We start from the raw sequence: 26,384 nt of genomic DNA on the forward strand, positions 1-26,384 counted from the left end.
AAGTCTCCTGCCATAGGCAAGAGGTGCACAGAAATCATGTCAGTGGTTATGACTACTTCTCATGGCTTAGTACTGATTTCAGGAGCATCAAAGTTCATATGAACATGTGAACTTTCCTGCAGAATCACAAGCAATTATGATTAAACTCCAGAGTCAAACAGATTCCCGCCCAGCACAACGCATCATGGAAAGCAGCCAAAGACTCCGGGCGCTAGTTCCCGATCAAGCCATTAGAACACCTCGGTTTTGAAAAGCATTCAGTGATGATCCCATTTTTCTGATATCGAAACCAAAGGAAGGCTTAGGAGCACCTTCTGCGTGAGCGGTTAAAGCAGGTAAATGTAGCAGCTTTTGACTATCCCACCCAGTCGCTACCTCTTTCTGAGCTAACTCAAACGTACGGGAAAGCGTAGCTGGCAGGGTATCTTTCAACAAAACTTTCTTTGCAGGAACTGCTGATTCACTGCAATAAACTTTTTGCGGAAACGCGTGGTTTCTGGTGAAACATTTCAAGACCTGGGATGGCATTTCTGGCTGAAACCAGCAAGTCAGAGGAGCTGGTCCGATAGCTCAGCAACATGCTGAGACTGGCAGGGACAGAATTTAGGTCTGGGAGCTCAGACTGCCGAGTAGCCTTGCACGCAGGCTGTCAGCTATTTTGCAGTGCCTTTTCTGCTCTGCCTTCGAATAAAAACAAATGTGAAAGCCTCAACATTTCGTTGTCAAACAGAGTTCTTGTCTTCCAGTCAGTCTGAGTTCAAAGGGCAAGAGGAAAACATTTAAAGCAGCAAAAAGTAAGGAACGTGCTCAAGTTCACAGAGTCCTCAAAATGGTGACTGGACCCTGGTGGTCTCTAGTCCAACCTCCCACAAGGAGCAGGACTGCCACTACCACTAGAGCAGGTCACGTGCGGCTTCGTTCAGCCGCCTCATGAACACCTCCAAGCACGGAGATCTGTCCACCCCTCAGGGTAACCCATTCTCCACCCTCCGAGGGAAGTCACTCACGTTCAACCTGAACCTCCCATGTGGCAACCTGTGTCGGCTGCCATCTGCCGTAACACCTGCAGCCACCACACGGGCTTTGGTTCTGCCATCGTTATGGCTCTCCTTCAAGCAGCTGTACAAGGCTGCTACTGGATCCCCCGTTACAGTCTCTTTCTCCAGGCTTAACAAGTCCCCTTGTCGAGGACATCTCTGAATCTAAGGGATGCCTTCCCCTTTTTCTGCCACCTAAGACTGAAGATGCCCAGACACGCTCTGCCATGCCAGAACAAAGGGCTCTACGGGAACAGCCAGCAGAGACAGCTTGCACGAGGGAAAGATTCAGCCCCGAACTGGGTGGCAGCACTTCCCCGGTTGCCTTTCCCACTACAAAGATTCAGTCTCATAACTCAAGCTAACACAATGCTGTTCTGTTTTGGAGAGTGGTGTGAACTCCGCTCTCAAAGAAATATTTGTTCCAGTTCAAGCTTTGGCATTTTAAACAAGGGCAATTAAATGCACTGAAAATGCTATTGCAATATGAAGGCTAAAAATACAAACACAAAATGTCAGGAGTTACTTGCAAGAAAAGCTCCTGAAAGAAATGCCCACTGACCCACACTGCACAAGCATAACATCGTCCAAGTGACAGCTTGCATTCTGAAGCCAGATAAACAAGCCACAATTCAGCCTTTTTTCTATTGCCAGAAGTTTACACCCACTAATAACTGTGTCAGCAGTAGAAGTGGCACCACTTGGAAAATCTCTGATCTGCATCAACAGGCAGGTCCCCAGTGTTACTGTTTGGTACAGATGTGATTACTTATGGGTGTAAGTTTGTACCTACAAATGCTAAACCACTCCTAGTTTATACCACAGAATGTAAACTTCAGAAGAAACATGTGCAGTACAGGCTCATGGATGCTTTTAAGAACCTAATACTGTCCTTATTCTTGGAAAAATTGGAGTTTTAAATTTATAGCCTTCACCTGACAATAACAGCATCCTGAATATCCTTTGCTTTTTAAAATGCACTGAATGCTCAGACTTCAGTAAAAAAAATTTATTTTCAATATAAAAGTGCCAAAATATCCACCAACATTGTAATCTAGTCAACAACCAGCTTACTCTAGTAATCAAAATTGCAAGCATCTTTATTCACATTTTTAAGTCAAATTCCTTTCACACGTTTCCACAGTAACCCGAGTCCCTCGAAAGTGGGAAATTTGCATTTCGATTGGCTGCTGTAGTCCATATGTCCAAGTTCATGTAGGCACGGAAGGGGTTAAACCTCGGATAGTATTCCTGCTTACACATAACTGCCTGGTTCTCCACGTGGGTCGAGTGTTGGGTCGTGGCACTGACGGGGCAGCAGCTTTCATAAACATCACTCTGAGGTGCCCAGATGGAACCAAAAAGTCCAGACATTGGAGACAAGCTTCGGGTGCTTGAGAGGTAGGGCTGTAGGGCAAGATAAAATTATCATGGGAAACTGCAAAATGGACCATTTGCCAAAGAAAACGTGGAAATGCAGTACTAAATGGGAGGAAGCAGCATTTAGGCAGAGAACTTAGGAAACACACAAGTAGAAAATTGCACATGAGTTTACAAAGCAATATGGCTGCTGAAAATAGTACAGCAGCATTAGTGTGTGTGTGCAAAGGCACTTCGCTAAATGAAGCCATATGAGCTCCTCCCTGCACGGCACTGATACTACTGTTAACAGGAACTCAATATTCAGTTCTGGTCAGGCTGTTAAGAAAAATAAGGGAGAAATGGAAGACACGTGAAGAGCACCATGCATGTTTTCAGAGTTAAAAGAGAAGGATGCCTAAGAAATGACAAGAAAAAGGTTGAAGTATGTGTCAGTACTGAAAGACTACGTACACCGGGAGCAGAGAGGGATATTCAGTATGGAAAAGAGACTATAATTGGGAGCTAGGGAATTTAGTTAGAAAATTTCGAAAGCTTATAAAGAACCTCCTGGAGGGCAAGATGTGTTAGTCTGCGAGGAAGTCTCTCGGAGAAGGTCATGGAAGTCTTGGGACTTTTAAAACTGAATGAAACACTGAAATGTATTGTGGGGAAAAGCTCGCCAGGGAAATGAACTGAATTATCCAATGTATTTTCCAATCTCTACCTTCTGTGTTTCCTGGCATTCCTGAATAAAATATGAAATAAAGCCACATTTATTTTAGGAAACAGGCTTCTACCAGTTTTGCCACTTTTTAACACAGCAGAATTTTCACTTTTGCAGTTGGAAATATTTCTTGCTTTATTTGGTTAGTTTTATTTAAAATAAACCTACTGTAAATAAAAAAAAAAATTCTAAAATAGAAGATTTTGAAATATGAGCAGAAGAGAAGGTGGTTACAATTAAAGACCACCTTGAACTGAAGTCACTACGTTGCAGTATGGGATGACATAAACATGGCTAGTCTAGAGCGTAACAGGTCAAAGTCAGCATTCAGAAATCTGCACAAATCCAGCTTAAATCACTTGGATTTCCTAGCAAAAAAACCCTATCAAAGTCACTGAGAGCAGCTGTCCATTCGGCTCTACAATTTCCAAATCTCTTTGGGCTTTGCTGTCAGCACTTTTTGTGTTTTACCCTCATCTGGAAAGGTTGATTTTGATAGGAAAAAGTCTCAGTAGACTACGTAAGTCCAAAATGTTTTTCCATATGTAAGGTGACTTTAGTCAATTTTCAGGCAAAAGGATCTGTCTTAAGATTTCACAGACAAGGTCCAGTAACAACCTTGACCAACAACTGGGAAAAAGCCATGCTACCAATGCCAGCATCAAACCCATACATTAGGCTACTTAAAGGATTCACGAAGAACATGCAAGCAACAGGTAGGGGAAAGACAGGAATGCACTGGGAAGGCTTTGAAGAGGCACACGAAGGCAGCGCCTCGCAGTGACAACACTCACTGTGGAGTTGACGTAACTGGCAGGCTCCCAGGTAGGCGGCATGTTGGGAGGTGCATTCCAGGTGGAGGGACAGTTCTGGTCAATGAAGGCTGTATTCTGCACCGCTGCAGTACCCGGGAAGCCACTGGGGTAGTTCATGTTTTCTGCAGTTTATAAAAGCGGGAAGACAAAACAAGGCTTTTGCAATATAAACACTACTAACATTTCTGTGGAGGAACATTGAATCTTCTCGGCGTGAGCCAGACTGGAAGCGACCTAAGCCTTCAGTGACTTCAGGCACCTTCAGGGCAGCACAGCAGCGAAGCGTAACAATTTCTGTTAACAAGACTACCATTCTGTACTAGGGACTCCCTAACAAACTGCTATCAGGAGGACGGGATAAAGAGTTGGCAATCTCTCTACTGGAGAACAGAGTCTTTATTAGCCACAGAACGTGCATGGCAGAGCCTATCCAGGCTTCACTGCCAACATGCCTCAGCTCTAAGCACCCAAGGGATCACCATGCTGCCTGTGATACTGTAGCCTGATCTTTAATTATTGCTTAGGTAATGCTAAAGAATTCTAGGTTGCTGCCAGTGTGCTTCCCAAGCCAAGAAACTCTAGCCTGGAAAGGTAATTGGTCACAAGAGGCCTTGTGTTTCACACACTGGAAGACAGAAGCCTGCCAGAGGGGAAACAAAGAAAATTGTGCAAAAAGATTCGTGTAATACTATGGTCACAAGCATTTCTCTCTATGCCCTCTCAGACAGAGTCCTGTATACTGGCTTTTCAGGCTTAATAACTCCATACGAAGACTGGTCTTCTCATCCGCCGCAGACAAATGCAGACATTGTTTATTTCTACAGAGCATCCAGTCAGCTGGAAACAGTAAAGTCCGCTTAAGCAATGAACGCCCAGATGTTTATAGACAAGCTCAGCCTTTTGTTCTACAGAAGGTGAGAGAAAAAACCAAGCTCAGTGATAATTCATAAGCTTTATTTCATCTTACCTTCTGGGAAAGCACCATATTCGTTCATCTCTAGTGGACAATACATGTTGGAAAACTGGCTGTCACAAGCTGCATTCCAGTCAATGAAGCTGTCCCAAGAAAAAAAAAAAATTGCTGTCAGAAACGATTCGCAGAACTTCTGAAAATTATTTAGAAATACTGATTTAATGTAAAGCTGTTGGATGCAAAACACCTATAACTGATAATGAGGCTTTTCACATTCCGCTTGCAAGTTCTGCCATTATCTACTCTGTGCCACTACATAATTGCAGTGATTCTCTCACTGAGCAATTTTTCCTCTGGGAGGATGAACAACTTGTAATGACAGCTACCAGAGTCCTGCAACACCTAACTGGGTTCAACTTCTTCCTCTGTAAAAAGAAAATAATTGTACTTCTTTCCCACAACCATGGAAATGGTAGATATAAAGTGAAATAATGTGATTTGAAATAGAAGAAAATGTAACGCATTCTCAAGCATTTGAATTGCTTGAGAATAGCAATTAAAATGGACATTTCTACTTTCCCTACCACATGTGTTAAAGTCCTGTTAAACAATATGTTTTCTAAACTACACATTAATTTGGAGGGATTAGACTTGTTTTAATTAAAATAAATTCAGAATTTCAAGACGACTTTTCAAAAGTAATTCTTAAAGATATGTCAGAAGTGAAACAAGCCCTGCTATGCAGAGAGCTTGAAGAAGTCCAAGTCTGGACAAGGTAGGCATATAAAAGGATTTCACGTCAAGTGGTGCTAATTCAGTTTTACTATTCAGGCAAGAAGTTATCATAAGTTATTACTACATATGAATAAATAATTACATGGATTTTTGCATATAAAGTCCAAATTGAGATGGGCATATGAAAGCAAAGTAGCATAATACAGAATCTGCCACAAATCACCATATATTTCATCTGACTTGAGTCGGACAGACCGCTGGCCATTGCTCCCAATCATCAGGGCTGCAGTTTGTTGACACGACAGTTAGAACTGAGATTAGCAGGCTGCCTGGGATCACAAGACCATCACTTGGGGATTTCTGCATTACCACTCTGTCATTTTGGATGACAGGATATGACCTGAAGAACTGGCCGTATTTCACTGCTATGCGGTGGCAGAGTATTTCTTCTCACTAGTTTGTGGTGCATCAGTAAAATTTGCAGTGTGGAGAGTCTGAAGTACCAGAATTACTCAAGTTCATTACTACAGGAAGATCAACCCAAATCTACACAGAGCCTCAAACAGACCAACTTTTATCCTTATACCACCTTCAAACTGGACTATTGCCTTTATTTAACAATGTCTGTTCATGCCATTTGACACGAGTACACACTGCATAACACAGCCCATGGTATACAGAAGCTATGTATTTAGCAAGAAGAAAACAAACCTAAAAGCCAGGCCCTCTGCCTGGCCATGCAAAAGAAGTGGAAGAAATTAAAAGCCTTCCAAAAAGTTTTTAATTAAATTTGAAAGAAGCTCTGGAATATCTACATATGAGGAGGAACACCAGTGAATTTGTCTTAGCAAAATTAATCATGATGTACTAATGGAAGAGCATATACAGCTAGAACTAAGATTGAAGTGACAGCAAAAATTGTACTTTAACTATCACCTGCCTTACAAATATTGTAAGATAAGCTCAAGTGCAGTCCTCTGCATCACAGAAACTGGAACAAAGTGTTATCCATACTGTTTACATAAAACATAACTTACCTGTTGTGGACAGAGGGGGTTTCTTGGATCATGCACGGTATATTATTCTCAAGGTTGTAGTTTACACTGTTTGTCAGGCAGACTGGCTGGGCAGGCCACAAGTCTCCTGTTGGGTAAAGACCTAAAAAGGGAAAAGGGAATGAAATGCAGAACAGGAAGGAGGCTCCACAAACTCTGAATATCACAATGACACTTTATTCTCAGATCCACAATAAGGACTGTATGCTAGATAAAAAGTCCAGAGTTACTAACCAATCTCTTTTTTTTTGTGATTAATGTCCATCTTTAAACAAATCTCAAGATTTCTATTTGTTAAAAAATATATATAAAAAGACTTGAGCCAAGAAGCTGAAATTCAGCAAAACGGGGCAAGAAATTCCTACAGAGAGTCCTTAAGTCATCAGCTGCCAGCGCCAAGGCGGCACCCTTCCTCACAGCAGGACAGACGGCAGGGATGCGATCCCCACCAGCCTTTCCCTCGCCCCCACCCATCAGTCAGTAATCATCTCTGAAGTCCAACCACACGAATGCAGTGGGAACAGGGTTGGGTTTTTAATAGACTAGAGCCATCCACGACCAAACAATAGGTGAACTCGTTACAGCTGTATTTAGCCCCCAGGGCAGATACTCATTGTGCTGCTCTCTACAGACTGAGTGCCTTGACTGCCCACAGATACTTGGTTCCTATCAACTCTGTGAGAACAGGGAGATGGAGAAAGGAAAAAATCGAAATTAGCAGTCTCCGTAAGGCAACGATTGCAAAGTTAGCTCTATTTCATCTTTTCACACTATAGATATTATGAATATTGCTACCACGGAAAAAGTTTAATCAGCATTTGTATCCTACCAGACACAGGTTAAACCTACAGCAGAAGGGACAGTCACAAGCAGGCAGTCCTGCTGCCCAAAGAACCATGTGTCCTAACGGGCTTTCAAACTCCACCTCACCATGTAGCCTGTTGCGTTTATGAATCCCACTCAAGTTAATATTACTTCCTTTTGAGATACAAACAATGAAAACTCAAGAGTTTTAACAGCCCAACCCAACCTCACTCATGATTGCTTTCTAAGAGAGCAAGTCCTGACTGTGGAAATTTAGAGAGAAAAATGGTCATATTTGATTTGATGCTGAGCTTCATTTTAACACAGCAAACAGTGGTCTTGATCTCCCAACCGCATTACTTTTGGACATAAATCTGTGTAAAGCAAGAGAATGAAAAAAGACAAAATAACTGAACTTGAGTTGAAAGCTAAACGTTTTCTTCACACAGGGAAGATGCAGCAAAAATTGTCAAGGTTATAAGCTTTTGTTTGCTAACTTTGCTCTTAACTTGTTTAGACATAAGTCAAGTTCTAACAACGACATGTCTATCAAGTTGGTGTATACAAGTGTTATTAGCAACATCACTGAAACTGCTTGACAAAATGTGCAAAAACCACCTTCAGTTGTTAATAAAGTAACTGACCTTTATTTTTGTCAGGATCTGCAGCTATGTCAGTGAAATTGGGACATAAGGTTTCAGGATATTGGGGGATGCTGTTCATGTCTCTGCTGAATGAAAAGAAAATTTAATTTCTTAAGTCTAGGCACTGTTATGTTTCATAATCCAAAGTACTTCAAAGGAAATATAGAGAGATGTAAAAAATATTCTAATCAACATCATGGTTGTTATTGCTTTCCCACTTTCTTTCCTGATTTTTCTTATTTTGAATTACCCCTGTGCAATTTTTTTAACAGCTTTTTTTCCCAATTAAAAGCCAGCTACTTATTACACATGCAAAATTAATACAATTAATACATCTTAATTCCCCCATTTTTATTATCCAAGTATCAACCTATTGCAAATTAATTCAACAGCACTTCTCTAAAATTGGAAAACAAGCTATAGTCCATGAAGATGAGCAGGATCTCTCATCATGTTTCAATGCTCCCAACAACTTTCAGGCAAGTTTACTTTTATGTGCATGAAGACACATAGGCACACTTGAACATCAATTTCATATTTGTCAAATCCCATCAAAGAAACTAGTCAAAATGAGTGGAAAGGGAACATTTTCAAGCACCAGAATCCCAGAGGAAAATGATTAAATTATTTCTGCTACTGAAAACAGAGTCATGAATGAGAAGTGAAATGAGGACTTGTAGTAATAAATATTGTAGATGCTATCTCTACTACAGTAAAGAGGTAGAAAGGAATGGGGCAGGGGGGGAATCAATTTTCATGCTGTATTTCCTAGGAGAACATTATTCCCATTAAAAGAATAACATCAACTTGAAAGTCTCACTCCTACCTTTTTTTTAAAAACCATTTTTACTTTAATATAACTAAGTGCTAATGGAAATGCAGTAAGTTGCTAAGATCTGGAAGAAATGAGAGGGGAAAAACAATTTCCTTTTTTCCCCAATTTTATTTTACATTTGGAAGCATTTATCGTATTTCCCCGTAATCCATTTTGCATATATCTTTTCACCTACTGAAGATGATTCTTCTTCTTCCAACTAGAAAGTACAGTTAGATGATCACAAAAACTGACAAGACAACAGGTAGGTCTAATGTATCAAAATGAGACAAGATTTCAAGTTGGTGGTGTTTCTTTAATGTCTTACAGGTGTAGATTCAAATTTTTTACCTGGTATTGCAGATGTTATGAGACAGATTTAAAGTGATAGGAGTTTCAGATGGAAAATCATTTTGTGAAATATTCTCTCCTAAAGAAAAGAATGACTGTGAAAATCAAAGATCCTACAAAAGAAGTATGCACAGAATATACATACACACAAATAGACTCATCAATAGTGTTAACCCAGTTTTCTCTCAGACTGGAGTATCACTAACTGCATTTATTCCAAAGCATGCTATCTAATTCCATGTGGTCTTAAATGTATTTTATGACTTATAAGTGGTTGCCGCACTCTTAATGGAGAGGTTCCTTGTCACTACTAAATTAATTTTGAATTGGACATAACTTATTTTCTTTTTTTTTTAAGAGGCATTACAATTTGAACAAACAGAGAAGTCATGTGCACACAATTCATTATCTATTAGATTGCAGGTTCAGATACATCACATACTGTATCTTTTGGTAATGTAAAGTTTTATACATCCACAAACACACATGTAAGTACATGCACATTTTTAAATTATTCTAAACAGCTTTTTTCAGGTACTCAAAGCTGGTTTTACTTGTGTCACTTCAGCACTTTCTTTGAAATTTACTTCTAGTGCTGCATCAACCTGGATAGTGATGGCAGTGACAGGGTTTAGGCTTTCAACTATTTTAATTATATTCAGGCATTCAAAAAACTTCAGTAATGAACCACAGTTCCCATTCCTCATACAAGCAAATGGCTCAGGTCTCCTGGCTACTTATGCCCCAAATACTGCCATTCAATCCCAGCATCCTCGGATCTGAACTGCTTTCACACATTCCTCATTTGTGCATTTTCTCAAATAGCTCTAACCAAAAGGTTGTATTTTTATGAGAATAATATGATGTAACATAAATTCAAAGGAAGGCATCGCTTTGACTAGTGACTCTCAGTTCTTCCATCTTTCCATGAAAACTAATTGTGCAGCTTCCTCAGCATAGTCTGACACTTTCTCTGTAGCCTGACAGCTCATCTTTGTCTCCCCAAAACTTCTGGTACTTTTTTTGAAATACCAAGTTCTTTAAATCTCTCCTTGTGTTTCTGAGAGGTGCTCTCACCTATAAAAGGCAAGTTACCTGCCTCATACCATGGTACCCCTTTCCATTCAGAAGGAAGGCTGAAACTCTGGCCACTATGGTGCAGAAGTGATATTTGCAGAACTTACTGGATGGAAGAAAATGCCTGGCAGTAATCATGGGCTTTTTATCTCCATCTGAACTGCTGGTACTGCTCCAGCTACCCCAGCTCCCACGACTGGCACGAACGCTTCCTGATGAACTTCCACAATCTGAGCTTGAATCAGAACAAAACTTCTCCAAACACTTCTTTTTGGACCGTTGATAAAAGCTTTCTAAAGAAGTTGCAAAAACAAAGCAACACAAAACATTTAAGAAAGTCTTTCAGCTGAAGATTCAGTGAAAAGTCATCTGAAACATGAATTTACATGGATTCTCTGAATTTCTTGACAATAGAACGGAAAATAATATTTACTGATAGCCTCAAGATAAATGTGTCAGCCCCTACCACAAGGAGCTTATGACCTACATGACATCTCCAGTGCAATGAATGCAAGTCAGGGTACAGTGCAGTTAAGAGGCAGTAGTTTGAAACAGGAAGCCCATACTGTTCTTTGAAATACATAGTTAATATTTTAAACATGAAACATATCCTGGCTGTAGGGGCATGCATACTGAAAGCAATGACAAATGTTGCAAGTAATGAATTAATAAGTGATAGATTCTCCTTTCTTATTATCTCATCAGGGAGGCAAAGGACAATCCTATAAACATTGATACCTTCCTCAACCCTCCTCTTCCTAAAAGCCAGGGAAAACAGCTGATTAAAATCCTGACTGAAAGGCAGGAAGCAGGTACCCAAGCTAGTGGTGCTTTTTAAAAATGACCTGCCCATTCTAAAGGTGGCCTTCAAAATACAGCCGCTTCAGTTAACACGGGCTTTAATTTGAACGCACAAGCAGACTGTCAGTCCTTTACCCGGGACTGATGGATTATGGCTTCAGACTGATTCATCTGCTGATTTGCACCACCAGCCAACCCTGCGGAGAAAGCATGCGGAGCCCTTCAGAAGCGAGCAGGTATTATTTCAGGCACTGCATCGTGCCAGTCCTGCCGTCTTCACGTCAGGGTTCGAAAGGGAAAGAAGCACAAGCCTCTCAAGGAAGGAATACAGCTCTACTGCTACAAAAACCACATTGCATTTCTTCCCCCATTTAAGACAATTAAGATTGCGTACCTGTTTCTCCCTGTATAGACAAGCTCCCAGCTTTTTGGTCTGCTTTACAATTTTCCCCATTACCCTGAGGACACCAGGCTCTTATTCCAATATTCGCTCTCAGATCCGGCCTTTCAAATTCACTGCACATATGCTTCAACTCACTCTGCTCAGGGACCCTAATACAACCACACCCAAAGAAACATGTTTGCATTTTACATTTCAGCTGCATTTTTCCTTTTCAGGCATTAAACACTGCAACTCACATGGCTATCGAGGTAGGATGGGGGGCAAGGAATAGGTTTAGGAGTCTTATTCCCCAACTTTACAGAAACCTAAAAAACCTTTCCCAAAATGCGACATCCCACGACACAGACTACTACTTCTCAGGGGGAGAAGCAAAACGACGTGTGTATGTTTAACTCCATTCTCTAATGCCCTTGCAGAAGGCAATCAGATGTTATAGTGATAAGCACAGTCTAGCACTGTACAAAGATCTAGTTACACAGACAAATGTGCCCTACGTCTATTTCACCGGCATAACTATAACTAGAATAAAAACATCATCTGAAGCAATCTTAAGTTTTTGCTAGTAAAACTGAAATATCTGGATCCAATATCGTAATCAGAGGGTATTAAGGGAAAATGAATAAAATCCAGCTGTCAAGTTTCTACAGGAAGGAAATGGTTACATCTTAACTCAGAAAGTAGCAACTGCTGAATCAGTTCAAGGAACAGACACCAAATTTCAGTATTTCACTTCCATTTTTTAATCTTTCCTACCTACAAAGGTGTGCATCCTGCAAAGATTTACACATGTGCTGACTTCTCACACAACGAATAGTAATTTGTTTATAATGAGTTATAACAGCCCCTTCAGATTTACAATCTCCTTGTTAGGTCCACTGACCTCAATAGGACCACTTGCAATAAAAATGAAGTCTGTGAAGGCTTTGTAGGATCGTGATCTTAATTCAAAGGGCTGAGGGAGGGGAAGGCAGAGGATTTTCTCCTTGTAAGTGTTTCTATTCTAGCAGCAGTTTATCACTGGTATTTTTTAATAACAATCCAAATAAATTTTAAAATACAAAAAAATAATTAAGAGTAGTTTACAGGTGACTTTAGAAATGCATTTAAACAAATGTCGGGGGGAAAAAAAGTCCCTAACTTCCCATGGTGTTCTTCATATTCTTTTGAGCCTACTGCTGCTCTAATCTTTTTAATCATTATGGCAAAAATGCAAGCCGCTGTCTCTTTTCTACATATTTATCTTCCTCTTTCAAAACTACTAGAAGACAACATTCCCTCAGTTACTCAATACAGCAGATGATTCGTCTGAAGGTTTAATCATTTCAACAATTTTGTTTTCCTTTTTTCACTGAAGAGAATGCACGACTGGATTTTATCCACACAATACACAATGGAAAGGAAGCTAACCATCCAAACTTCAGAGACAGCAAATTCCAGACTGTAACAGAGATCGACCACTGCTATGCAGAATGGGGTGTGTCTATATACATGCAGATTTACAAATGGAAATTCTTTTTTTTTTTTGCTGGTGATACTTAGTACTGCGCATTCTTAAAAATAAAGGCTCAGGCCAGGATTAAAGTGTGTATTTAAATAGATAAAGCAATCCTGCCTAATATACTATGCGAAACCTGTGGAAACATTACAGCAACTCTGGATTTCTTCATGATTTGGTGAGGCAATACATACCTTGTAGATATATTAATGTTCTTCTTCTTATTTTTCCTAGATGTTCTATTTCTATTCCAATTCATATTTGGTACATTTCCTTCCTTCTTCTCCTGAGGTTTCTTCTTCCTATACGCATCTTCTTGCTAAAGGTAAAAATATGAGCTGAGACAATGCATACATTATAAAATGAAGTTACCTCAGTAAATGAACTCCATTCGATTTTTCTAGCTAAATTTCTCTGGACAAAAGGACCCGACCCAAATGCATAGTTACTTCATGATTTAGTGCCTTTCCACAGCACATCCTCTTTCCAGCACCATCAATTTGACCAGCTTTTCCAAGACTCTCTCCTTTAAGACACCAACAGATGATGAGAGAGAAATTTTTGAATTCCCAATGTTAGCATTTTCCCCCTTGCAGCATCTAGCTCTGACTTCCAGGGAAATAAAAAAAACAGGGGGAGAAAAAGGAAAGCAGTCAATAAAATTCCCAATGTGCTAAAAACAAAAAACATCTGCCAGATTTATGATCAGTTTGTGTGCAAGTTCAGCAGCAATAAATCCTCGCTTTCCTCAGCAGCTGGGGGGGTGGAGGGAGGCATTCATTTGAATTACAACTGAGGAAATTATGGGGTAAATTAACCAACAAATAATAGTCATTTTAAAAAATGCAAGAAACAAACTAAGCACCATCAGCCACACATGGAAAAAAGTTTTTAACAACAGTCCCAAAACAAGACTAGACCCTGTCTTTTCTGATAGATATTCCCCAAGATGGTAAGTAATTCCTCCTCACACCTTTTTGCCATGGGATTCCTATCCAGTACACAGGACACAAACATAATCCAAATTCTTGGGTTTACTAATTACCTGATGAAGTTCTTTAAGTGTTTCACGCTGCCTGCAACAAAGGTACAGTCTGCTGTGTTTATCGTGGTCAGAAACCAGGGGCGAAGAATGATCTTTCTCAGCAGCTTTACAATCTGTTAGGAGGTTTCTGCCTGCTGTATTCTCAAATGCAAATTTCTGATGGAAAGCCCTGTATTTGGAGATCAGGTCCGCAAACGAAGGCTGATATGCCCATCTAGGACACCTCTCCTCCAGAGTATGTTCCCACATCGTTACTGTGGCTGACAGCTGGCATTAGATTCCAGTATGTTTGTGCCTGCTCTGACAATAATGAAGAATATCTCTGGTTGTGATACAGCCAGTATCACAATACAAGGGCTGTTTTAATTTTTACCCAAACTGTTCATCATTCTATAAAGCAGCTTTAACATGCAATGGATGTGGGAGAGCATGTCTGCATACTTCCCTCATTCATCTGATTTACAGTGTTTCAGATATGTGACTGTACGTAATAGTCCCTACATACACACACATACCTATATATATAAATAAACAACAAAAAGATCATTTTAAATTTGAAAAGCGGAAAGATCACAATACAAACCTCAGAAGAAGTAATCTCCTCTTTTGCACAGCATGAAGTCTCTTCCTTAGGTCCTTTATTAATCTTTTTCTCCGTAGAAGGCTTTAGGTTGATCTGCTTTTTTAAAGTCTCACAGTTTTCTGTTTCATTCCTGAGAGGCACTTGCTGGCTATTCCCTACAATTAAACAGTAACATCAGTTTGCTTGGGAAGAGAATGGGCTCCCAATCATAACCACAGTATCTTCTACCTTTCTTTATAAACAGACTTGTGCTGCTTTCCAAAACACTAGGGGACTAACCTCTAGGCTGATGATGCTGAAAATTTCAAAATCAAAAGCTAATGCTGTATAAAAATTCTTATAGCAGTTGCAAAAAGTAGCTCTGTATTGATTCATGCTCATGGGCACATCACTCCTAGCACATGCATAAATTACCCAAGTCCTGCTCATCTCATCTGAATTTGAGTTATTTGGGTCCCAGCCATGGGTCTGTAAGGTAGAATCTGAAGCCAGAGAATACTGGGCTAAAAAACAAACAAAAAAACCTAGAAGCTGGGTGGGGAGAACACTTTTCAAAAATGGGTAGATCAAAATAAGGACAGCTTTTATTGGGACCTTTACATCTCTGAAGTGCCCTCTGCATTCACTAGGAAGACAAAGGGAAGTCATCCTTTCTTTAAGATGGGTTGCCCATTAAAAGTTCATTTTCTTGAGAGGCTTACGAGGAAGAATTATTCGTGTGTAACAAAAGCCAAGAGATTAAGAAAATGAGAGGAAGCCCACCTCAACAACTAGCTGAGTTGCCTAGTTAAATCACAGTCCTCCGCCTGGGCCCTGCCAATGCTGGACAGGACAGAATTAACTTCAGCTCTGATCTGTTCCAGGTATCTCAGGTTATCTGTGATACATCCACAGTGATCTGCTACCAAGACTCTCAGCTGCTCTGCATGAGAAATGCCATTGCTTATCGCATTGAACTGGTCTTCTCAAATAGGAAAGGCACACCCAAGCATTTTTACGGTTTCCTATCTACCAACCAACTACAACATCTTAGCTCTGAGTCAGCCACCCCCTCCCCTCTGGAGCAGGCAGTCACGATGACTGCAAAAGGAGCCCAAGTGAATGAAACACCAGGGGCGACACCAGGCAAGGGAGGCTGACATAGCTCCAAAAAATGCTGTGTTGCTCTCCAGCATACAAACATGAGACTACCTGAGGTCTTGAAGACTCCCTGTTTGCAAAAAAACAGGTCTGTAACTATAATCAAGAAAGATACAAACACTGCAACATGGTACTTTTCAGACTTCGATTATCCTACCAAACTTCTTGAAACACAGAAATACTCACATCCGTGACAGTGCAGAAAACCATAACTGCTAATAGACAACATGGCAGATTACCTGTCGTGCTTTACCACCAAATACAAGTAACTGTCAGTACTCCTGAAACACTCTCTCAAGGTGGAAGTTTTGTCAATGAAAAGAAGTCTAGAATCTCCCAACTGGTTTATGTATGACCATGATTTCCACAGCCTGTACTCAAAGTTACTTTCCTGTGCACATAAATACAGTTAAGACATAATTACTGATCCCCCCCCCCAGCTGATTTCCTAACTCAAAGCAAAGAACGAACAATACTCTGCAGTTTAGGAGCACATGAAGAATTTCGAAGTATTTTGTAAGTATGAGTGAAATTATCCTGCCTCCACCTGAGACAGCACACGTGTACCTGCTGTATCTCACAGATAACAACACAACGGGAAACAACCAGCCCAGGGTAACAACTACACACTGCAGCAGGGCCTGAAATCCCTCTGTGGTGGCTCACTCACTAAATAAACTCTGCCACAGCTACAGCAAATGCCAGTCTTCAGCATTCAACTACTTGCCGAGTGCCTAAGTAAAGCCAAGTTTCCAGAGGACACATTCTCCTACCCTGCTCTTGTTTTTCCCCAGGTGCTCTTGGGCTGCTCTCAAAATTTTGAGTTGTGAAGCGAAGAGGCAAGACTTCCCAGGCTGCTTAGTTCCACAATTAAAAAAAAAAAAAAGATAAAAAAATATAGCTATGCAGTTACTGAGAGAGATGTTGATCTGCAGATTCCTACAAAATATAATTTCACAATACTCTGATGTTAGGTTTTGTTATTTTAGGTAGTTTTATCAAAGGAGTTCTGAATATCCAACACTGAACATCCTTGCTTGGTGACTCTAAAAATCAGGCATCAGATTTTCAGTAGACCTGAAAATCGCAAACTGGGATGTTTCTGAATATTTGACAAGGGCAATTTGTGTTTTATGAGCAGATCTATGACATCAGTTATTTTAACCATTAACATGCTACAGCACAAGCCTGAAATCTGTAAACCAAGGCAAATCTACAATTTATGAAACAACTTTTCATGCAAGCTATTTCCTTAGGAACGTAAACAGATAAATTGTAGTGAACCCATAAGAAATACCACATCTCCTTGGTATTTCAAAAGACAAAATCCTGATCACAGTGAACTCAACAGAAGATTTCACCCAATAATGTTGACTGACAGAAATTGAAAAAAATTACCACTATTTTTCCTAGAAATTTCTTGCAGTTCTGGCTGTTGCTGAGGTGAATTTCTGGACAAGTGACTTTCAGGTAGCTTCTTGGGCATCTTCACAGGACAGAACTCCTGTTCTTTGAGCTCAACTAGATTTTCTGAAGTTTTAAGGTTAGTTTCCTTAGGAAACATACATGTTTGAAGATCTTCCTTCAGATCACACTCTGAAGAAGTATTTTTAATGAGAACTGTATTTTTCAGTGCACTTTCTTCTTTACCCAGAAAGTTTTCTGGAAGAGTTAAATTCTTGTTAACATTTATGCCATTTGCATATTTTAGAGTTAGCCAGTTCTCACTGACAACATCAGTGCAAATGTCCTCTTTTGGTGCTGAGATTTGGTTCTCCGCAATCTGATTTTGTTTCTCATCAGTAGTTGCAATGGCACTGCCAGCTGCTGTGTTTGGTTTCTGCTTACTGTAGTAAACTGAACATTTGTGTTTCTTCTGAGAGTGGCTGTAGGTCGCAGGACTTCTCTTTGCTGCATTCTGACTTCGGCTGGAAGAAGTGCCTACAGACAGGAAGCCCTTTCCTTTACCTTTATCTGAGGAACTATAGGAATCCATAAAAGTCTTGCAGCTTCCCCTGGAGAAAAAATACATTATTTGACATTTATTTTTATCTACAAAGCTATCATGAATTGTTTTATGGGATATTTTTGTAAGAAAAGAAAGGGGGGCATATTCACAAGCTGTGAAACTGCATTAGGTCTTCAGTTTATCATACCAGCTAAGCACATTCTGATTTCAGTGGGAGTTGAGCAAGAGACTATGTGCTCAGACTTCAAACACACTTATATGCTTCAGTAAGTGCCTAACTGACCACCCAAGAGGGTCAGATTTGAGGACCATTAATGTATTTTCCATTCTTTCCATGGCTGCCGCACATGGTGTATCCTTTACTTGCATTACACAATTTTTACCCTATGTGCTACTGACAATATACAAGATTAATAAACCCTTGAGTTCTTCCATTTCTCTTTTGTGAAGATGAATATACACCACAACACTGAAAGCTCTCTGAAAGAGGCTGCCTGGAACACTATCTTCTCTAAACCAGCCCACAGCAGTATCAGAATACAAACAGACAGAAAGCATCACTCCACAATAGACAGGGTACAAAAAAAGGCAATTCAGAAGAAGAAAAAAGTATTTTTACTTGTAGGAATCAGAGCTGATTACGTCAACAGAGTTGCTGTTCTGCTGCGGTGAAGAACTAGGATTTGGTCTCTGTCTTGATTTCATGAACTCTGCTAGAATATACTGGGCTTGCTGGAAGGCTATCAGAATCACTCCAAGCAGGGACAAACTGCCAAAGAAAACAACAGTTACTAGTGTCTACAATTTTCAGGAGTAGTCAGTGAAAGAGTTAAAAAGCTTCTAACAAGATGCACTTTCCAAATATTTTGTTAGTAAATTCTCAGTAAGAAGACAGACGAGAAAACTCAAAATACAGTTTAAAATAAATAACAGTTGTAACGGTCTTTTCCTTTTTTCCTTGTAGCCCTTGCTAGTTATTCATTCAATAAAATAACTCAGCCATGACCTTTACAAAGAAAAAAATCTAACAAAGAAAAAATCCATTCTAAAAAAGCTAATACTTGAAGATCAGTTAGAAGTTTCACTACAACAAAATGGCAATATATCTTACTATGATACCTATCAGTCTTCTGAGTACCTTCTATTCATTCATGATAGTTATGTCATTATTTTGATATTTATTTAATACTGTCTCTTTCTTTTCCTAGAGAAAATGCTGGCATAAAATGGGTGACAAATGCCACGATACTTCTGAACTAAAACTGAAGCTGCAAAATATCTTCTCTTTCTCTCTGGTGTATTAATTGCACCAAATATATATCGATCAGAACAAAAATCTTTGTAATTCATCAAACCACCTTCTCAATCATGCAGTATAAATTTTGGCAGCAGGAAAACAGAATGAGAAATTCCTGATTTTTCAGATCCCTGTAGTCTCCTTCTGTTGCATCTAGAACCATGTAACATGGTCATTATTGTTGCTTCATTTGTGCTCTGCTTTCAGTGTCAAAACAACAATGCAAGCAGAACCACAGTCTGCATTGGGACCTCAGTTAGGTATGCACCAGCACATATATGTATCACCATGACATTCACATTCACTGCTTGTTAGTACTGATTGTAGGAATTCAGGGTTGGTGTGATGAAAGCACTGGACATCATCTGTGACAAACACAACATTCAGTTCACACTACACAGTGTGAAAGGTTAGTAAAGGAAGACAAAAAAAGAATATGCATAGGAGCAGAACCCTTAATTGTTGTACAAAGGTACAGTCCTCTTAAAAGCAATTTACCACGTGCAAGCAGTAAGTCAGCTAACACAAGCCAAATCATCTTTCTGAGGTAGCCTATTTAGCAGTAACGCTTAGCAAAAGCTAACAATAAACACAAATATTTTTTAACAAGTGAAAGGAGGAAAGAAGCAGAAGGAAAAGCAGGTCCTCGTTTGGTTGTCTGAAACTTTATAAACAAAATTCATGTTAGTTTTCCAGAAATACTTAATCTACCAGTCTGCTCGATTCTATTTATGACGTTCAGATACTAATACATTACATGTGTCTTTACTGTGGGGGGAGTAAGTCTTCTAGCAAGGGTATTCCTGTGGGGGTATCCTAGCCCTTTTTCTCTCCAGCCTTAACATGGACATTTAGCAGGAGGAGCAGCAAGAAATGCTTGACAACTCCATCACCAGCTACTGCATCACACCTAAGCTGTCATAGCCAGCTGGCAGGACTCTCAGGAGACAGATGCAGTAGAGATTCAGGCCCTATCACCACTAAAAATCTAACACAAGCCAAAAGTGCTTGCTGATCTTTCACTGGCAGGTCCCTTTCAAAGTGGTGCAGGGGCCCTGAAAGCATTACCTTACAAAGAGGACAGTGAGCCTCCAGAAGGACTCTTCCCAGCTGGGTCCTGGCACCACATCTGCACACAGCGGTAATAGATGGTGAGGAAGAGTCACGTTGAGCGTGAAGTGGAACTCCAAATCAGCAGCAGTCACTAGCGTAAGCTCCCGGATTACCCATGAAGATGTAAAGTCAGGAGTGAATCTGTTAGGAAAGTAGATGGAGCTGGTGTTATTCTTCCATTGTATGGCTGAATTTTGTTTTCTGAAGTCACACTGATACAAAAAAATACAAAATAACTTCTGATTTAATAGTATGAAAAAAAGACAACAAAATAAGTGACCACTGTCTGCTTATACTATGCAGATGGCATCAGCACCTAGCAGAGGTAAGACTTCGAGGTCATCTTCAAGCAGTAAAATATGTGGTTGTATTGTGACTCTTCACAATACTCTCATTACTGTGACTCACTTTCCTTTTCTCAAGGAGGTGCACATGATCAACTCATGTTAACCATAACACTCTTTACCAAAAGCACAGTTGTCAAGCGTACAGGCAGCATTACATCGGAAAGGGCCAGGTACTAGGGTAAGTCTAGAACAAGGCTGGAAAGACAGGGAGAGCAGAAGAAAACATCAGGTTTGTCTCTTCTTCCACTTATTTCCCTGACCCATACTATTATTCTCTATTTGACTGCCATGGGTACTGCTAGAAGGTATGACTTGCCTTTCCAAACAGTAGAGGCAATGCTCACTGTATACGAAACTGCAGTTACTGTAATACAGTAATATTAACTCTGTTTATGTTTAACTCATGACTTGCACTCAACAGGATTTTAAAAAGAATCGGTTTTAGACTGACTATGTGCAATGGTAGGAAAACATGACTAGATTGTGGTCAGACTACTTAGAGGAAAACAAACAATGAAAAAAAAGTCAGTGGCAAAACATTTCTTACTCATTTGTGACAACTCTTTCCCTTTAATTTATTACTTCATAATGCACTGATAAAAGCATGTATGCTGCATTTAAAAAATGATGGCAGTCTTATAAAGAAACATTATTATATTCTCAATTTGTTAGTATTACCCTTACTGAAAAGGGGAAATGCTCATGAAATTTATATTCAAAGCTCACCAAATTTTGTGTGCAGGTGTGCTATTGGAGTGTCTGTTACTGAAATTAATTATTTCAAATTTCCACTTAAGTTAATTTGTCAGCAAATTTGTCAGTGCTTACACAATGCTGATCTCTCGTGATGAGTTCTGAGCCAGGAAAAATTCCTGGCAGTCTAACACTTCAAATCCGTATCCTTGGCAGCTGTAACCATTGATTTTCATTGATGAAATTGTTATAGGAAGAGGCCCAATATTCTCTACTTTGAAGTTCTTCGTAATGGATAGAATTTGCTTGCTGTCTTTCAGTTCTTAAAGAAGGAAAAAAAAAAGAATAATTATTTTACAGTGCTTAAAAATTATTTTCTTCTGTTTATAAATAAGTTGCTATTTTTACTTTCAATCTAATTAAAAATTTAGAAGTGACCAACATTTTAATACAGACTGGTTTGCAGTACTGTATTTCCGGAATTTGTAACTATCCTCAGCCAGTTTTTCAGAAAACAGAATCTACACCTCCCATGACCAAGCTCTTCAGCTTTTTGTATTTCAACATTCTGTTTACTTAACATTACTGTACCATATCAGTACCACTATGGAGTAACACAGACAGCTACAAAATCAGAGACTCATTTCTTCTTACTCACGTCGTCTGCAGTCCATTAGTGTAGCTTCTGGCACCTTGAATCGAAGAGATCCTCCTGCACCAGGCAGTCTTCCCCCTACTTTAAGCAATTCTTTGGCTCCAAAGCCTTCTACATTGACCACGTCCAGAACAGTCAAATTGTTTCTGCCATAATGTAAAAATCAAGCAATCAGCCACTAAAACACAAATGAAGTTTGCAAAATCACAGCTTTTCTATCTAGGTGCCAATCCAAGACAACAGTGTTTCAGTGACAGAATAACTGGCCACACCTGGATAGGTTTCCCCAAAATACAGACAGGATGACTCCGGAACCAGTCACCAGTGAATTTCACACAGTGAAAGAACAAGCTTTGTGATCACTGTTGCTGAATAACAACAGTGCCACCTGGTAAAAATGGTTGCTTCTTCCCTAAACTCTCTTTTCCTTCAGAAATAACCAATGTGTGGTTGCAAATTAGACCCACTGTATACTTAAATCCTATCCTTATGGAGTTAAGTTGAAAATAGCAAAGCCACCCAATGTGCTGCTCTGTAAATTCAAAATTGCCTCAGTACATTCGTATGCATTTTATAACCCACTGATCACATATCAAAAAAAAAAGATAGGATCAACTAAAGTTTTATTTTTTAATAACCTAGACATAAGGCACAAAGACCCTTTAAGCAATTTTTATTAAACTGGAGGTATTCTGACTTTCAAATTTTGACCAGTTGTCTTTGTTCCAAGATTTGGCAAATTGATTTTTACACTGAGTTGATTCTCACTTAGAACGGAAACCAGGCTTACCTGATTAAAATAAGTGAAGCTACTCTTTTGTAGTCAACCGGTGTAAAAATTACACCAACTTTTCTGGTTTCCAGTGGCTCTAAACTTAACCGAAGCAGCTCAGAACTGCATTTCTTGTTGATGAGATCCTCTTGATGTGCATTCTGTTAAACAAAAATGCACTTCTTATTCACAGAAAACATGTGTATTTAAAGATCTCAATAAAGAAAGCAGTACATCTTTACTTAGCACCAGATAAGATATTTTTGGCAAGGTGCAGTAACTGCTAACTAAATTGTTATACAAAAGTCTTTCAATTTGACAACATAAAACATCAGATAAGATTGTTTATTTGAGCAAAAGTTCATATTACTACACTTATTATTATGAGGAATGTATTACTTAATTTTTTAAAACAGCTTTTATTTGCTCAGATGGAAAAGAAATTCTATATTGTCTTTCATATTCAAAGAATCCTGAAACACTTCAGAACACAACGGGAACTGACAGTATACTGATTGCACAGGGTAATATGGCAACCATTATACCCTCAACGTAAGACTTGCAACTTGATTTAAGTGAGAAAGGAACTGTTGGCAAATATGTTGATCATTTGAGTCACTGGAAACAAGCCAAAGTGAACTCTCTACCATATTAATTGAAGACCAGAACTACCAGAAGTTCACTGAGTCTGGAAATAATGTAAAATTGGGGGGGGGGGGGGATGGATGGATACTGCTGTTTACTCTTTTTCCATTAAAAAAAATGAAAATAGCCCTAAAACCATAAACATCGCAAAATGGGTTCTTGCTTGGTTGTTTTTCAATTCATATCTGTTGTACTAATGGCTTTTCTGATCTTTTCCAGTCCAAGATTTTTTAGTCTTAGTCTATTTTATGAAAAACGAACATACAAAAAGTTTCAGAACCTGCATTCAACAGTCAGTATTTATTAAAAGCAAACCATGTATAGCATTCACAAACTTCACCCTGTTACTCCCTACAAACAAAGATACGCATGCACTCAAATGTGAGCCTAACAATTCATTACACATGTATATAAAGTGACTAGGGAAATGATGATAAATTTAAAAATGTTAATATTAGCAACTAGTGATTTGGCTAACATGCCAAGATCCGTCTCATACGTGCTGAATACCTATCTAACCATACACGTTCCTCCTAGCTCTTCAAGTCACTAATGAAAAACAGATATTACACACACTGGTGTAAAGATCTACTGTTATTTTTCCATTTGGTCAAGAGTATGGTTTACAGGACTCTGTGGAAACCCAGTCCTAGCCATGTACTAGTGGAACTACCTTCTCTTTTTCAGTGTGTGCCTACAGGCTGGGATTTATGAACTGCCGCTCCTCTCTTTTACAACAACTCTTACAACTGTTGCCAGAAAGGAAAGGTCAGCTTTGATTAGTGTAGCAAACATAGTCTTTTCTTTTTATAAGGTACAAATCTTTCATTAAGGTCTTAAAGCATGCGTGCAGAAACATGTATCTACATAGGACGTTAAAGATGGGGCTGCAGCATGCTCAAACAGCAAGGAAAATATCTGAATTCCAGGCTTTTGCGCAAACTAGAAGTCTAAGAAGAAATTCTTCAGGTACCCTGGACAGTACTCTGATCGTCAGAATATGCCAACATCGCTGATACGGCATCTTCTCCGTTTCTGTCATCCATGACACAACACCTCAGGGTATAACCACAGCTCAGCACTGGTGTGACAGAGTGAAGTGTTATCACACTCATGTTAAAAATGAGGCAATGGGAACCAGAGAGAGCTATGACATTCCAACCTGAATCCGGGAATTGCAATGAGACTGAGGTCAAGTGTAGAAATCCAGCCTTCTCCTCCCTTGAACTATCGGAGAGCATTTCCCTCTACTGGAAAGATTATCAGCTAGCTTCTGACATCACCGACTCAAAAGCCTGACACTTCATGGTCATCCCGGGGCTAAATGTAAGTCCCAACACAGAATGGTAACGGTGGCCTCTTCAACACATACACGCACGCATGCAGGCATGTGCACGCTCCCTCCCTAGAGTTGTTTTCAAAACAGACTCAAACTCTGAAAAAAAATTAACTGCAAAGATACAAGCCTGACAAAGAATCAAGAAAACAATATTGAATTGATTTAACTGGCACTTGGTAACAACTCAGATGTAGTGTAGCTAGAAAAAGCTTTTTCTAGTGTCAGACCACTTCTTCTATCAAAATGAGCCATCTTACCCCGTGAGGACATTCATCCATGAGCCTGAATTCAGTGGTTGTGAAGTTAATAGCTTGCACATTTATGCCGAACCTAAATAAACCAAAACAAAAAATTAAGCACTTCAAACCTAGTCTGTCAGAACTACATTGACTTATTTTTACATGCTGGCATCTATTCTTAAATAAAGAATACTTTTACAATTACATTTTGGCAGATCTGAAATACGGTGGAAATGTGCATCTGCATTTCAACAGAATACACTACAAATCAGTTTTATGTGGATTCCGCACGTTTGGAAAACAGACAAATGGCTGGGCATTTTAGATCTCTCAGCATACAATATTGCAAAAGATCACAATCAAGAAATGTAATTTCTAAGCCGCACAAACACAAATGCCCCAAAGCTTTTTCTGCCCACATAAATCATTAGAAAATCTCCATAATCTACTCAAATATCCCTCCTTCTGCTCATGATTTGTTTGGGACAAATTCCTATTTTCTTTCACATACTTTGCAAATCGAATTCACTTACACCAGATGATTATTTGCCTGAGAGCAAATAATAAGCATTTGATATTAAAGTATTAAAAACAGACATAAGAAAACCAATAGGTAAAATTTAGATTATAGAGGACTAATGGACCTCCAGTCACCAAATTGGAAATTCACTTGTCACAACTTTCTATGACATTAGCTTAAAAAGAACCAGTCAGTGGACATGATTGCTGGAAAACCTAGAAGATCTGCAGAAACAAAAGTGTGCAAATACAGAGAAAATGCAATTTCAAACCACTAGAAAGAGTCTATGTGGAAATTATATTTAGTATGCAAACAGATGTAGTTATTAATGTGTGCATATATATACAGACATACACACACACATGTAAAGAAATGAGGTTAAGGAAGCACACAGTTAAGGAATTACACAGGGATTTGGACCCCAAATAAGCAAGTTACACTTAAGCATGTGAGTAGTCCCACTGGCTCCAACCAAGCAAACAGTCCTAACAACTACATAGTTTTTCAAAGTTAAGTATGACAGCCAGGGCTTATTTTGGTGAACTACAGCCCACCTCACCATGCCCCTTTATACTGCTCATCTAACTCTTATCTAGATTTCTCATTAGATCTTCTCAGTTCTAAATCAGAAAGTTCAAAACAATGTAGAAACATTTGCTTAGCTGGCCCTAAACATTTATGGTGGGGTTCCTGGCTCTGGACCTGAATTTTTCTTCCTGGCTCCTGTTCCCTCTTCTTTAACCAGGGTTTTTACCTAAGAAAAAGCTAAGAAGAAAACTTTTTTCTGGTAGGAAGGTTCAGTTACCTTCCTCCTCACTGATCAGTGTACAGACTCCATATACTTCCCAACCAGCCTCGCAGGGAGATGCACAGCCACAATTCTGCAAGTTGCTCCCCTCACCTGGGCAGCTTGCACAAGCTTGCACTAGGCCTCAGATCTTAAAAAATGACCAAATATAGTTCATGGCTGGCAGACATAAACTTGCTGAAAACATGC

The 26,384-nt window shown here is 39.4% G+C and overlaps 1 protein-coding gene across 8 annotated transcripts in view; it reads right to left on the minus strand.

Annotated features, from left to right (window-relative positions):
- Positions 1 to 2,031: 2,031 nt before the first annotated feature.
- Positions 2,032 to 26,384, minus strand: part of TMEM131L (transmembrane 131 like) — an 83,784-nt gene continuing 59,431 nt past the window's right edge. For 4 of the 8 annotated variants that reach the window (XM_072861242.1, XM_072861240.1, XM_072861239.1 and 1 more), the window contains 18 exons: positions 24,886 to 24,958; positions 22,663 to 22,805; positions 21,876 to 22,018; positions 21,353 to 21,539; positions 20,133 to 20,318; positions 18,387 to 18,536; positions 17,197 to 17,813; positions 16,572 to 16,652; positions 14,659 to 14,813; positions 13,225 to 13,349; positions 11,527 to 11,684; positions 10,439 to 10,624; positions 9,255 to 9,333; positions 8,090 to 8,175; positions 6,624 to 6,744; positions 4,906 to 4,994; positions 3,918 to 4,060; positions 2,032 to 2,444 (listed from right to left, as the gene is read on the minus strand). In XM_072861242.1, the coding sequence (XP_072717343.1) occupies positions 2,166 to 2,444; positions 3,918 to 4,060; positions 4,906 to 4,994; positions 6,624 to 6,744; positions 8,090 to 8,175; positions 9,255 to 9,333; positions 10,439 to 10,624; positions 11,527 to 11,684; positions 13,225 to 13,349; positions 14,659 to 14,813; positions 16,572 to 16,652; positions 17,197 to 17,813; positions 18,387 to 18,536; positions 20,133 to 20,318; positions 21,353 to 21,539; positions 21,876 to 22,018; positions 22,663 to 22,805; positions 24,886 to 24,958 (3,001 nt within the window). In that variant the 3' untranslated portion in view covers positions 2,032 to 2,165. The remainder of the gene's footprint in view (positions 2,445 to 3,917; positions 4,061 to 4,905; positions 4,995 to 6,623; positions 6,745 to 8,089; positions 8,176 to 9,254; positions 9,334 to 10,438; positions 10,625 to 11,526; positions 11,685 to 13,224; positions 13,350 to 14,658; positions 14,814 to 16,571; positions 16,653 to 17,196; positions 17,814 to 18,386; positions 18,537 to 20,132; positions 20,319 to 21,352; positions 21,540 to 21,875; positions 22,019 to 22,662; positions 22,806 to 24,885; positions 24,959 to 26,384) is intronic. The other 4 variants (XM_072861246.1, XM_072861244.1, XM_072861241.1 and 1 more) reach the window with 3 other exon arrangements.

The sequence above is a fragment of the Ciconia boyciana genome, chromosome 5 (assembly GCF_034638445.1).
Source record: "Ciconia boyciana chromosome 5, ASM3463844v1, whole genome shotgun sequence".
Taxonomy (NCBI): Eukaryota; Metazoa; Chordata; class Aves; order Ciconiiformes; family Ciconiidae; genus Ciconia; species Ciconia boyciana.